The 15,520-nt window shown below is 44.3% G+C and overlaps 1 protein-coding gene across 14 annotated transcripts in view; it reads right to left on the bottom strand.

The window, feature by feature from the left end:
* rap1gapa (RAP1 GTPase activating protein a) overlaps positions 1-15,520 on the bottom strand; it is a 473,779-nt gene that overhangs the window by 291,378 nt on the left and 166,881 nt on the right. For all 14 annotated transcript variants that reach the window (XM_063033337.1, XM_063033341.1, XM_063033326.1 and 11 more), the window contains exon 2: positions 8,348-8,383. Coding sequence is in view for 12 of the 14 variants with exons in the window: in XM_063033326.1 (XP_062889396.1) it covers positions 8,348-8,383 (36 nt within the window). In the remaining 2 variants the exon portion in view is untranslated. The remainder of the gene's footprint in view (positions 1-8,347; positions 8,384-15,520) is intronic.

The raw sequence follows: 15,520 nt of genomic DNA, 5'->3' as shown, positions 1-15,520 counted from the left end.
TTTTCCAGTCTTCTGGAACCATGCCGGAACCTAGTTATACTTGAAAGATCATTACTAATGCCTCCACAATCTCTTCAGCCGTCCCTTTCAGAAACCTGTATGCCATCTGGTCCAGGTGATTTATCAACCTTCAGACCTTTCAGTTTCTAAAGAACCTTCTCTCTAGTTATGGTAACTTCAGACCCTTCATGAACCCTGATACCCGGAACTTCCACCATACTGTTGGTGTCTTCAACAGTGAAGACTGATGCAAAATACTTATTCAGTTCATCTGCCATTTCCTTGACCCCCCCCCCACCCAATACTACCTTTCTAGCATCATTTTCCAGCGGTCTGATCTCCACCCTCACCTCTCTTTTTCACTTTATGTATCTGAAGAAACTTTTGGTATCTTTCTTAACATTACTGGCTAGCTTACTTTCTCATTCCATCTTTACCTTCTTAACGACTTTTTTAGTTGTCTTCTGTTGGTTCTTAAAAGCTTCCCAATCCTCTAACTTCCCACTAATCTTTGCTCTATTATATGGCCCCTCTTTAGCTTTACTACAAGAAGTGTACGGTGCTCCTTCCCTCCGCAAACCTGCAGGTCACCCTTGGGCAAGGTGTAGCACCTGCTTAGCCCCCGACCAGGGTCACATGAAGCCGTGGGAGCAGACGGTGGATGGTCGTATGAGCAGCCGGTGCAAATGAGAAGAGGCCCTGTGCTGGGTGGTGAGGGCCTTTTATGATGGAGGCCACCTCCTTGAGGCATTGCCTTTTGAGGATGTCCTTACAGGCCTCTACTCTGGACATACATGATTTCCTTTGAGTGTTCTGCGATGGAGACCAGAGAAATTATCCAGCCTGGGATCCTGAACAAAATGTTCATTGGTTTTCTGCAGATTACCTGACACACTCATTAAGCTCTCAACAAGTGACTCACGACGAGCTGTGATCTCACTGAACGGGGGAGTGAGATCAATCTCCGAAATCTGCAACTCCATACCCCAGCGCGCTGCAAGAGTGCTCCGCCTAAACACACACTGTTTAATGCCCATTCGAATTCTGTCTGATATCTCACTTTAACTCTAAATGGATTCTTCAAATTCAAGTTCCAGTTTAATTGTCATTCAACCACACACATGAATAAAGCCAAACGAAACAACGTTCCTCCGGACCCTGCACGAGGACTCCCAAGTCTGTTTGTATCTCAAATTTTAAAATTTTCTCTCCATTTAGAAAATGGTTTATGCCTTTATTCCTTCTACCAAAATGCATGACCGTACACTTCCCTACACTGTATTCCGTACGTCTGCCACTTCTGTGCCCAGTCTCCTGATCTGCCCATCTCCTCCTGCAGACACTCTGCTTCCTCAACACTACTTACCCTTCCACCTATCTTTGTATCATCCGCGAACTTGGCCACAGAGCCATCAATTCTGTCTGACAAACAATGTGAAAACAAGTGGTACCATACTGACCCCTGCGGGGCACCACTAGTCACCAGCAGCCAATCTGAAAGGGCCCCTTCTTTTCCCAGTCTTTGCCTCCTGCGGGCCAGCCAATCTTCAATTCATGTCAGTATCTTGCGTGTAGTACCATGGGTCTTTAACTTGCTAAGCAGCTTCATGTATGGCATCTTGTCATTGGTCTTTCGAAAATCCAAATGAACAACATCCGCTGATTCTCCTTTGTCTATCCTGCCTGTCGTTTCCTCAAAGAATTCCGACAGATTTGTCAGGCAGGGTTTTCCCTTCAGGAAGCCACGCTGACTCCTGAGACCTCATCCTTAGTCACAGACTCCAGGCTCCAGATCTCCAGCGAGGTCAGACTAAGTGAAATTTCATGTTGTAACTGCCAATAAGACATCTACTGAAGCCAGTGCTCCCAGTGTGACATCCCCTGCATCGATTAGACCGGATCTGGATTGAAAACTGCTTTTTCGAACACCTTTGCTCTGTCTGCCACAAGAGGTGGGACTTCTTGGTGGCCATCTATTTCAATTCAGCTTCCCATTTCCATTCCGACATCAGTCCAGGGCCTCTCTACTGCCACTGCCACAATGAGTTCACTTTCAGGTGAAAGGAGCAACACCTCATATTCCATCTGGGTAGCCTCTGAACTGACGACATGAACATTGATTTCTTCAACTTCCAGTCATTCCTCCCCCTCCTCTGCTTCTCCATTCACCATTCTGGTTACCCTTTCACCCTCCTCTTCTCCTCGCCTCCCTCTGGTGTCCCTCCACCTTCTCTTTCTCGCACGGTCTACTCTCCTGTCCTATCAGCTTCCTTCTTCTCCAGCCCTTTACCTTTCCTACCAATCACCTCCCAGCTTCTTACTTCATTCTCCCCTCTCCCACCCGCCTGGCTTCACCTATCACCTTCAGGCTTGTCCTCCCCCCACCCCCCCCAGCTCCCAGCACATTCTTATTCTGGAATTTCCCCCCTTCCTTTCCAGTCTGTAAAAATTGCTGTTTATTCCTCTCCACAGGTGCTGCCTGATCTGCTGAGTTCTTCCAGTATTTTGTGTGTGTTGCTCTGGATTTCCACCATCTACAGAATCTCTTGTGTTGTTTATAATAAACCTGGTTTTAATTCTATTTCCCCCCATTCCCTGGAGATGTCGAATACCACTGGAATAACTTGTACTCCCATTTCTCAGAACAATAATCCTTGTGGCCATCAGTAGATGGTAGAGTGTGATGATGCAGGTGTGGAGAGAAGTATACCGAGCAAGGAGAGCTCGGACCGGCTGCGGTGTACGTGGTACAGGTGACAACTGAACTGCTGGATTGTATCGGAACAGGGCAGGAGCAGAAAGAGAAGCTGCCGAGAAATTGAGGCTTTGCTGCCCTCTAGTGGGAATCATTGGGAATAACACCAAGTTCTCAACGTGGAGCATACACATCATCAGATACAGTGCAACCCTGAGATTCGTTTTCTTGCGGGCATACTCAGTAAATCCAAGAAACACAACAGAATCAGTGAAAGACCGCATCCAACTGGATGGACAGACAAGCAATGTGCAAAAGACAACAAACTGTGCAACTATAATAATAACAATAATGAACTTTGGACTAGATGAAGTGCAGCACGTAGAGGAAGGTGCAACAGAGCTAACTGAACACAAAACAGAGCATCAGGACACAACACAGCTGATGGATAAAAATGAAACATATAATATCTGGGATATCAACAAGCAAAGATAATAGATCATCGTGCGATAACCATACAACAATTAAAAATTACAGCACGGAAACAGGCCATCTCGGACCTTAAGGGAAAACTTTTGACAGAATTTACTACAAGGCTTAAGAAAATCTGCCAAACCAAGCTCAACAGTAAAAATATAACAAAGGCAATAAACACTTTTGCAATACCCATATTAACACATTCTTTTGGCATAATATCTTGGTCCGAAACTGATCTGGAAAATTTACAAATAAAAATATAAACTGAACTGACAAATTTTAGAAGACACGATATCACTCAAACACACTTAGATTAACACTACCTAGGACAGAAGGGGCAAGGGGAGAACAGACATTTAAAATTATATACTTCCATCAACGAAAAGAGGATTCAGCACTCCATACGAGCATATGCAATTCTGATAAGAAGTACACACCACTAAACTTAAGTGAAAGCACAACCCAGAAAAATGTAGAAATTATCACTACAGAAGAAAAAGTTAATCAATGGAAGAAGATGACCCTCCATGGAAGACATCCCCATGATCTGAGCAGGCAAGATGTTGACAAGGAAGCATTGAGTGTCTGGCTGAGAGTGGAGACACATACCAGGATCCTACAGCAGTTTAACTCAATCTGATTACTTACACAGACACAGTGAAATGGCAAACATCGTTCACCAAAATCTGCTTTAAAATACAAAACTCATAAAAGATACCATACCTTACTATAAATACAAGTCGATCCAGTTTTAGAGTCAGAGTCCCACAAATTATATTACAGATAAGACAATCCATAATATCCATCGAGATATAATAATACAGGATAAACAAGCAAGAACAACTTATTTAACAGATACGTGTAGCCATTCCAAACACACATAACTTACAGAATTCAGTCAGTGAAAAACACCAGAAATATGCTGAATTAAAAGAGGAAATTGAAAGACTATGGAACATGAACAGAGTAATCATTGTACCGATAGTAATATCTACAACTGATATCATTCCAAAGTCACGACGTAATAGCATTAAACAATGGGGTCTACACAGCAATATCTACATAAATCTTCAGAAAGCCACAATATTAAGCACCAATAGAATAGTCTGAATGTTCCCAGCAATTGAGAAATGAGTGTGCTTAGCTATGCTGGTACCTCAGGTTTTACCAGCTTGAGCTGAGAAAAAATACAAATATAACAATAATAATAATAATAATATTAATAAATAAGCAATAAATATCGAGAACATGAGATGGAGAGACCTTGAAAGAGAGTCAGTGGGGGGGGGCGGGGGGTGAGTGAAACTGAAACTTTCAGTCAGGGGGTGAGTGAAATTGAGTGAAGGTGTCCCCGCTGCTACAAGGGCCTGACAGTTGAGGGGTAATAACTGTTCCTGAACCTGGTGGTGTGGGTCCTGAGGCTCCTGTACTTTCTTCCCGATGGCAGCAGCGAGAAGAGAGCATGGCCTGGGTGGTGGGGGTCCCTGATGATGGAAGCTGTTTCCCGTGACAACGCTCCGTGTGGATGAGCTCAATGGAGAAGAGGGTTTTTCCCGTGATGGGCTGGGCCGTATCCACTACTTTTTGAAGAACTTTCTGTTCAAGGACATTGGTGTTTCCATACCAGCCTGTGATGCAGCCTGTCAGTATACTCTCCAGCGAACATCTATGCAAGTTTGTCAAAGTTTTAAATGTCATGCTGAATCATTGCAATATTCTAAGGAAGTAAAAGTGCTGCCGTGCTTTTTTCATAATTATGCTGATGTGCTGGGCCCAGGACAGGTCCCTGAAATGATAACACAAAGGAAAAAATTTTAAACTGCTGAGCCTCTCTGCTGAAGTGCCTTCAGTGGGACAGACAGTGTCATTGTGCCTGGTGGTATGTGGTATCAGACGGTAGTCTGTGCTATCAGACGGTAGTCTGTGCTATCAGACGGTAGTATGTGGTAGCAGACGATAGTATGTGGTATCAGACGGTAGTCTGTGCTATCAGACGGTAGTATGTGGTATCAGACGGCAGTATATGGTATCAGACGGTAGTATGTGGTATCAGACGGCAGTATATGGTATCAGACGGTAGTATATGGTATCAGACGGTAGTATGTGGTATCAGACGGTAGTATATGGTATCAGACGGTAGTATATGGTATCAGACGGTAGTATGTGGTATCAGACGGTAGTATGTGGTATCAGACGGTAGTCTGTGCTATCAGACGGTAGTATGTGGTATAAGACGATAGTATGTGGTATCAGACGGCAGTATATGGTATCAGACGGTAGTATGTGGTATCAGACGGCAGTATATGGTATCAGACAGTAGTATGTGGTATCAGACGGCAGTATATGGTATCAGACGGTAGTATGTGGTATCAGACGGCAGTATATGGTATCAGACAGTAGTATGTGGTATCAGACGGTAGTATATGGTATCAGACAGTAGTATGTGGTATCAGACGGCAGTATATGGTATCAGACGGTAGTATGTGGTATCAGACGGCAGTATATGGTATCAGACGGTAGTATATGGTATCAGACGGTAGTATGTGGTATCAGACGGTAGTATATGGTATCAGACGGTAGTATGTGGTATCAGACGGTAGTATATGGTATCAGACGGTAGTATATGGTAGCAGACGATAGTATGTGGTATAAGACGGTAGTATATGGTATCAGACAGTAGTATATGGTAGCAGACGATAGTATGTGGTATCAGACAGTAGTATATGGTAGCAGACGATAGTATATGGTATCAGACGATAGTATGTGGTATCAGACAGTAGTATATGGTAGCAGACGATAGTATGTGGTATCAGACGGTAGTATATGGTATCAGACGATAGTATGTGGTATCAGACGATAGTATGTGGTATCAGACGATAGTATATGGTATCAGACGGTAGTATATGGTAGCAGACGATAGTATGTGGTATCAGACAATAGTATGTGGTATCAGACGGTAGTATATGGTATCAGACGGTAGTATATGGTAGCAGACGATAGTATGTGGTATAAGACGGTAGTATATGGTATCAGACAGTAGTATATGGTAGCAGACGATAGTATGTGGTATCAGACAGTAGTATATGGTAGCAGACGATAGTATATGGTATCAGACGATAGTATGTGGTATCAGACAGTAGTATATGGTATCAGACGATAGTATGTGGTATCAGACGATAGTATGTGGTATCAGACGGTAGTATATGGTATCAGACGATAATATGTGCTATCAGACGGTAGTATATGGTATCAGACAATAGTATATGGTATCAGATGATAGTATGTGGTATCAGACGGTAGTATGTGGTATCAGACGATAGTATGTGGTATCAGACAGTAGTATATGGTAGCAGACGATAGTATGTGGTATCAGACAGTAGTATATGGTAGCAGACGATAGTATATGGTATCAGACGATAGTATGTGGTATCAGACGGTAGTATATGGTAGCAGACGATAGTATGTGGTATCAGACGGTAGTATATGGTATCAGACGATAGTATGTGGTATCAGACGGTAGTATATGGTATCAGACGGTAGTATATGGTATCAGACGGTAGTCTGTGCTATCAGACGATAGTATATGGTATCAGATGATAGTATGTGGTATCAGACGGTAGTATGTGGTATCAGACAGTAGTATATGGTATCAGACGATAGTATGTGGTAGCAGACGATAATATATGGTATCAGATGATAGTATGTGGTATCAGACGGTAGTATGTGGTATCAGACAGTAGTATATGGTATCAGACAGTAGTATATGGTAGCAGACGATAGTATGTGGTATCAGACAGTAGTATATGGTATCAGACGATAGTATGTGGTATCAGACAGTAGTATATGGTAGCAGACGATAGTATATGGTATCAGACGATAGTATGTGGTATCAGACAGTAGTATATGGTATCAGACGATAGTATATGGTAGCAGACGATAATATGTGGTATCAGACGGTAGTATATGGTATCAGACGATAGTATATGGTATCAGACGATAGTATGTGGTATCAGACGGTGTCATTGAGCCTGGTGGTATGTGGTATCAGATCTGAGGCTTTTTTATCTCCTACCTCGTGGGAGGGTGGAGAAGGGAGAATGACCAGATAGTCGGGGGGAGCCCTTGATTATGTTGGCTGCTTTCCCAAGGCAACAGGAAGTGTAGACTGAGTCCTCGGAGGGGAGGCAAATGGACTAATGTCCGAGCTCTCTGTAGTTCCCGCAAGCTTGCACAGAGCAGTTGCCATTCCGAACGGTGATGCGTCAAAATAAACTTCATTCAAAATGAAAAATGATTAACAGGAACAAACGTGTTATGGCTTTTCATTCTTACATTCACAGTCAATGCTTTCAGGACTGTTGCCTCTAATGTGCCCCCTGGGGTGGTACCCTACCACGGTGACTGTGGGGCTTCTTCATGCAACCCAGGCCCTCCCTCGCCAGGAGTGGGAGAACCCTGCACTGCAGACCTTCCGTCATAACAACAGAGGATCCAGCCTCCCCAGCTCGTCGCACAGCTGAGTCTCTTAGTTACCAACTTAGTTCATTAATTGATGCATTCTTTCATAGTGTAATCTCACAGAACCGCAAATCCTTTCAGCATACGAGCAAAATACTCATCTCCACTAACAAGATATCAATGCTACACTAGAATAAGTATTTAGTATTTATAAGATTCAAGCAAGATTGCTTAATGTCATTTCCAGTACACAAGTGTAAAGGAGAATGAAATAATTGTTACTCTGGATCTGATGCAGCACAAAACAAAAACACAATAAGATAAAGAACACAATAATAATAAAAACACAATAAATATAAACACATTAGATAGCTTAACATAAGATATATATTTATGTATATGAGTGTGTGTGTATATATATATATACACACACATGCACACACATATACACATGTTACGTGAACATATATGCAAAATAATATATTATTTAAATATCATTTTCAATGTTCTTGAGTTGTTTCATGAAAGATTCATCCTTTTGCGAATATTGAACACAAGCAGATTACACGTAGTCAGACCTTGTCAACAATATTAATCTGTTAATCCTCAGAATACATTCCTTGTTCTGCCGTCCTCCTGCTAAGCCTTCGCCACATGAAGTGCTTTTTATTCACATGAAAATAGCAGCAACAAGTTAAATAAAAAACGTTGACTTACTGTGTACTTCTCAAACGGATGAAAGACTTGTCTATCCTATAACAGAAAAAAAAGCAGAGTGTTATGGCATTAATTATCATTTTCAAGTCTTCGTTTCAAGTTTATTGTCATCTGATTGCACATCTATACAACCAAATGAAACAATGCTCCTGGGGCACGCAGATTGTTAATGCACAAATCTGGTGTGACTCAAATGTTTTAATAAACGTGGCTCTGCCCAAGTGGCCTTGACCAGGAGGATAGTAGCAGTGTTAGATTTAATAAATCATTGGCATTGCAGTTGGCACAACACTTGATGGTACCAGCCATCACCAATTGGAGATAATTTCCTGCCACTGCCTGCAAGCAGTTTGTACATTCTCCCTGTGACGTGTGGGAGGAAACTGGAGCCAGGAGTTCTAGTTTCCACCCACATTCCAAAAAGCCTTAGGGTTAGTGAGTTGTGGGCTTGCTATGTTGCTATCAGAAGCATGGTGACACTTGTGGACTGCCCCCAGCACGTACCCAGAGATTGTTGGTCATTAACACAAACAAAGCATTTCACTGTACGTATATGTGGCAAATAAGGTTCATCTTTAATCTTTAATATCTAATCAAATTACACCCAGCCCTGAAACATGGTCTCGACCTAAAACATCGACTGTTTATTCCCCTCCATAGACGCTGCCTGATCTGCCGAGTTCCTCCAGCGTTTTGTGTGTGTTGCTCTGGATTTCCAGCATCTGCAGAATCTCTTGTGTTGAAAATGAAACAGCTCGCTTCTACAGCTGGATTTCTGAGATGACAATATACTGAAGAATCGCCTGCTTTTGTTGCTTTTAATCTGGGATTCCACATTATCCATTACTATGATACATTCTGCTGTTGTACTGCCTTAAACTAGGAGAAGAAAAATTTCAGAGAGCTTAAGATCATGAGACTATAAGACATAGGAGGCCATTCAGCCCATTGAGCCTGCTCTGGCTTTCCAACATGGCTACTTTATTATTCCTCTCAACCCTATTCTCCTATCTTCTTCCTGTAATTTTTTGATGCCCTGACTAATTAAGAACCTATTAACCTCTGCTTTAAAGATACCCAATCACTTGTCCTCCATAGCGATCTGTGGCAATGAATTCCACAGATTCACCACCCTCTGGCTAAAGAAATTCCTCCTCATCTCTGTTCTAAAGGGATGTTCTTCTATTCTGAGGTTTTGCCCTCCGGTCCTAGACTCCCCAATGTTAGGAAACATCCTCTCCATATCCACTCTATCTGTGCCCTCTGGTCCTAGATTCCCCCACCATGGGAAATATCCTCTCCATATCCACTTTATCCAGGCTTTTCAATATTCGGGACGTTTCAGTGAGATCCTTCTTCATTCTTCTAATCTCCAGTGAGTACAGGCCCAGAGTTATCAAATGTTCCTCACGTTATTTCTGGGATTATTCCTGTGAACCTCCTCTGGACTCTCTCCAATGCCAACACATTATTCGATAAGGGGCCCAGAACTGCTGACCATATTCTAAATGCTGTCTGACTAATGCCTATAAAATCTCAGCTTCCTCCTTTGACTCAGCTTTGTCCTTGCCCAAAGCTAAGCTTGCTTTGCGTTGTCAGTTCCACACCACACGTCCATCTAGTTCTGGTGCTCCAGTGATAAATGATTCCATAGAATTGTAACCAAGTGTGGTCCAGTAACCACTTTGTAACATTGTCGACACAGTGACTGCCACTTTTCCAAATATACACCGAAATACTGTATGAGGCTTTTTGAGAATATTTTCTGCTGCAATATTAACTGTCTAGATGTACCAGTATTACCGTCTGAGAGATTATTGTGAACTATCATTGTGTTTATCACTTAGTTTCAAAATTCAAACTAAAGATGACCTGGGACTCCGGTCAGCTGGCGCTTACAGAATTCCCTGTGAACGTGGAGCAGCGTATATGGGTCAGGTGGGACGCACAGTGGAACCCTGCATGAAGGAGCACAGGAGGTGTATCTGTTTGGGTTATCCACAGAAATTGGCGGCGTTCGCAATGGCCATAGGATTGACTTTGACGCCACAAAACTACTGTGCCATGCCAATGGCTTTTGGGACCTCCTGGTAAAGGAAGCCATTGAAAGAATTTTAACAAAGGTGAAGCTCTCATTCTAAGTAAGAACTGAAATTCGATTGCAAACAAGATGAGAGAGAGGAAACCCGATTGGATGAGGACTAACCAATCAGGAGGGATGGAATACAGGGGTATAAATACCGCTAGACTAGCGAGATGATGAGAATTAATCTAAGGGAATTGGGGGGTGCAGGAATTCACATTAAAAGGGTTGAGAGAGCACAGGTCAGGGTATTTTTAGCTTTCTTAAAGGATACAGGGGTTTTTTATAGGATATGATGGATAAGCAGGAATAGGGTACTAGGATGGCCAAAGATGGGAGGATAAAGTGTAGGTTAGGGTGCGTGTGTGTGTGTGTGTGATTGGGTGAAGGGATTTGGAATGTAAGTCTATTGCACACTGCGGAGCAGAAGGTGGCGATAATGTACCATTAAGCTGGGTGCCAACCGCTGTAAAACAGACAGGGAAGAAGAAGGCAGCCCAGGCATCATCCCTGAAGAAGATGGCAGAGTTTGTCATCGAAATGTTGGTTATAATTGATACCTTTTCCTGACTTGAAGCCTGAGAAGAGTTTATTTGTCATCAATGCTGGAAAAGCACTAAATCCTTTTTCAAAGTAAATTTATTATCAAAGTATGTATAGATCACTATTTAACAACTTGATATTCATTTTCTTGTGGGCATTTACAGGAAAATAAAAATGAAAACAGTAGAATTTTTTGAAAAACTGTACATGACTAAAACAGACAATATGCGAAAGATTGTGCAAGTATTAAATAAGACCATAAGACCATAAGACAAAGGAGCAGAAGTCAGCCATTCGGCCCATCGAGTCTGCTCCGCCATTTTATCATGAGCTGATCCATTCTCCCACTTAGTCCCACTCCCCCGCCTTCTCACCATAACCTTTGATGCCCTGGCCACTCAGATACCTATCAATCTCTGCCTTAAATACACCCAATGACTTGGCCTCCACTGCTGCCTGTGGCAACAAATTCCATAGATTCACCACCCTCTGGCTAAAAAAAATTTCTTCGCATTTCTGTTCTGAATGGGCGCCTTCAATCCTTAAGTCATGCCCTCTCGTACTAGACTCCCTCATCATGGGAAACAACTTTGCCACATCCACTCTGTCCATGCCTTTCAAAATTCAAAATGTTTCAATGAGGTCTCCCCTCATTGTTCTAAACTCCAAGGAATACAGTCCAAGAGCGGACAAACGTTACTCATATGTTAACCCTCTCATTCCCGGAATCATTCTAATGAATCTTCTCTGTACCCTCTCCAACGTCAGCACACCCTTTCTTAAATAAGGAGACAAGAACTGCCCACAGTACTCCAAGTGAGGTCTCACCAGCGCCTTATAGAGCCTCAACATCACATCCCTGCTCCTATACTCTATTCCTCTAGAAATGAATGCCAACATTGCATTCGCCTTCTTCACCACCGACTCAACCTGGAGGTTAACCTTAAGGGTATCCTGTACGAGGACTCCCAAGTCCTGTTGCATCTCAGAACTTTGAATTCTCTCCCCATTTAAATAATAGTCTGCTTGTTTATTTCTTCTGCCAAAGTGCATAACCATACACTTTCCAACATTGTATTTCATTTGCCACTTCTTTGCCCATTCTTCCAATCTATCCAAGTCTCTCTGCAGACTCTCCGTTTCCTCAGCACTACGATAAATAGAATAAGTAAATTAATAATACTGAGAACATGAGTTGTCGAGTCATTGGAAGTGAGTCAATAAGTTGTGTGAACAGTTCAGTGTTGGGGTGAGTGAAGTTCAAGAGCCTAATGATTGAAGGGTAATAATTGTTCCTGAACCTGGTGGTGTGGGACCTGAGGCTCCTGTACCTTGTAGCCAACGGCAGCAGTGAGAAGAGAGTATGACCTGGGTGATGAGGGTCCTTGACAAAGGATGCAGCTTTCTTGTGGCAGCGCTCCTTGTAGATGTGCTCAGTGGTGGGGAGGAAACATCCTCTCCACATTCACTCTATCTAGGCTTTTCAATATATGATAAGTTTCAGTGAGATCCCCCCCACCCCCTGCACCTCAGGCTTCTAAACTCCAGCAAGGAGAGGCCCAGAACCATCAAACACTCCTCATATGTTAACCATTCCATTCCCTGGGTTATTCTTGTGAACCTCTGCAGGACCCTCTCCAATGCCAACATAACCCATCGTAGATAAGGGGCCCAAAACTGCTCACAATACTCCGGATTCAGCTTGACCAGTGCCTTATAAAGCATTACGCCCTTGGTTTTGTAGCCTAGTACTCTAAATATGACTGTTAACATTAGATTTGCTTTCCTTACTGCAAATCAACTGCAGATTAATCTTCAGGGAATCCTGCACCAGGACTTCCAAGTCCCTTTGCACTTTTGATTTCTAAATTTGCTCTCCATTTAGAAGATAAAGTGTGCCTTTATGCCTTCTACCAAAGTGCATGACCATACACTATATCCCATCTGCCACTTCTTTGCCCATTCTCCCAATCTGTTCGAGTCCTTCTGCAGGCTCCCTGCTTCCTCAACATGACCTGCCCTTCCACCTACCTCTGTATCGTCAGCAAACCTGGCCACAAAGCCATCAATTCTTCCATCTAAATCTTTGACATATAAAATAAAAAGAACTGGTCCCAACACAGACCCCTGTGGAACACCACTCGTCACCGGCAACCAGCCAGAAAAGGCCCCCTTTATTCCCACTTGAAGGGTGCTGAGGGGCTATGGAGACAAGTAGCTGATGTGTAGGTAGTGATGGTGGTGATGTGTAGGTAGTGATGGTGGAGACGTGTAGGTAGCGATGGTGGTGATGTGTAGGTAGTGATGGTGGAGATGTGTAGGTAGCGATGGTGGACATGTGTAGGTAGCGATGGTGGTGATGTGTAGGTAGTGATGGTGGAGATGTGTAGGTAGCGATGGTGGAGATGTGTAGGTAGCGATGGTGGTGATGTGTAGGTAGCGATGGTGGAGACGTGTAGGTAGCGATGGTGGAGATGTGTAGGTAGCGATGGTGGAGACGTGTAGGTAGTGATGGTGGAGACGTGTAGGTAGCGATGGTGGTGATGTGTAGGTAGTGATGGTGGAGATGTGTAGGTAGCGATGGTGGAGATGTGTAGGTAGCGATGGTGGTGATATGTAGGTAGTGATGGTGGAGACGTGTAGGTAGCGATGGTGGAGACGTGTAGGTAGCGATGGTGGTGATGTGTGGGTAGCGATGGTGGAGACGTGTAGGTAGCGATGGTGGTGATGTGTAGGTAGCGATGGTGGAGATGTGTAGGTAGCGATGGTGGAGATGTGTAGGTAGCGATGGTGGAGATGTGTAGGTAGCGATGGTGGAGATGTGTAGGTAGCGATGGTGGAGACGTGTAGGTAGCGATGGTGGTGATGTGTAGGTAGCGATGGTGGAGACGTGTAGGTAGCGATGGTGGAGATGTGTAGGTAGTGATGGTGGTGATGTGTAGGTAGCGATGGTGGAGATGTGTAGGTAGCGATGGTGGAGACGTGTAGGTAGCGATGGTGGAGATGTGTAGGTAGCGATGGTGGAGACGTGTAGGTAGCGATGGTGGAGACGTGTAGGTAGCGATGGTGGTGATGTGTAGGTAGCGATGGTGGAGATGTGTAGGTAGCGATGGTGGTGATGTGTAGGTAGCGATGGTGGTGATGTGTAGGTAGCGATGGTGGTGATGTGTAGGTAGCGATGGTGGTGATGTGTAGGTAGCGATGGTGGACATGTGTAGGTAGCGATGGTGGTGATGTGTAGGTAGCGATGGTGGAGACGTGTAGGTAGCGATGGTGGTGATGTGTAGGTAGCGATGGTGGTGATGTGTTGGTAGCGATGGTGGAGACGTGTAGGTAGCGATGGTGGAGATGTGTAGGTAGTGATGGTGGTGATATGTAGGTAGTGATGGTGGTGATGTGTAGGTAGCGATGGTGGTGATGTGTAGGTAGCGATGGTGGAGATGTGTAGGTAGCGATGGTGGAGATGTGTAGGTAGCGATGGTGGTGATGTGTAGGTAGCGATGGTGGTGATGTGTAGGTAGCGATGGTGGAGACGTGTAGGTAGCGATGGTGGAGACGTGTAGGTAGCGATGGTGGAGATGTGTAGGTAGTGATGGTGGAGACGTGTAGGTAGCGATGGTGGTGATGTGTAGGTAGCGATGGTGGAGATGTGTAGGTAGCGATGGTGGTGATGTGTAGGTAGCGATGGTGGACATGTGTAGGTAGTGATGGTGGAGACGTGTAGGTAGCGATGGTGGAGACGTGTAGGTAGTGATGGTGGTGATGTGTAGGTAGTGATGGTGGTGATGTGTAGGTAGTGATGGTGGAGACGTGTAGGTAGCGATGGTGGTGATGTGTAGGTAGCGATGGTGGTGATGTGTAGGTAGTGATGGTGGAGACGTGTAGGTAGCGATGGTGGAGACGTGTAGGTAGTGATGGTGGAGACGTGTAGGTAGCGATGGTGGTGATGTGTAGGTAGTGATGGTGGAGATGTGTAGGTAGCGATGGTGGAGACGTGTAGGTAGCGATGGTGGTGATGTGTAGGTAGCGATGGTGGTGATGTGTAGGTAGCGATGGTGGAGACGTGTAGGTAGCGATGGTGGAGACGTGTAGGTAGCGATGGTGGTGACGTGTAGGTAGCGATGGTGGTGATGTGTAGGTAGCGATGGTGGAGATGTGTAGGTAGTGATGGTGGAGACGTGTAGGTAGCGATGGTGGTGATGTGTAGGTAGTGATGGTGGAGATGTGTAGGTAGCGATGGTGGTGATGTGTAGGTAGCGATGGTGGAGATGTGTAGGTAGTGATGGTGGAGATGTGTAGGTAGCGATGGTGGAGATGTGTAGGTAGCGATGGTGGAGATGTGTAGGTAGTGATGGTGGTGATGTGTAGGTAGCGATGGTGGTGATGTGTAGGTAGTGATGGTGGTGATGTGTAGGTAGTGATGGTGGAGACGTGTAGGTAGCGATGGTGGAGACGTGTAGGTAGCGATGGTGGAGATGTGTAGGTAGTGATGGTGGAGACGTGTAGGTAGCGATGGTGGTGATGTGTAGGTAGTGATGGTGGAGATG

The sequence above is a fragment of the Mobula hypostoma genome, chromosome 25 (genome assembly GCF_963921235.1).
Source record: "Mobula hypostoma chromosome 25, sMobHyp1.1, whole genome shotgun sequence".
Taxonomy (NCBI): Eukaryota; Metazoa; Chordata; class Chondrichthyes; order Myliobatiformes; family Myliobatidae; genus Mobula; species Mobula hypostoma.
The sequence above is the reverse complement of the archived record's forward strand: the minus strand, read 5'-3'. Positions and strand labels throughout refer to the sequence as shown.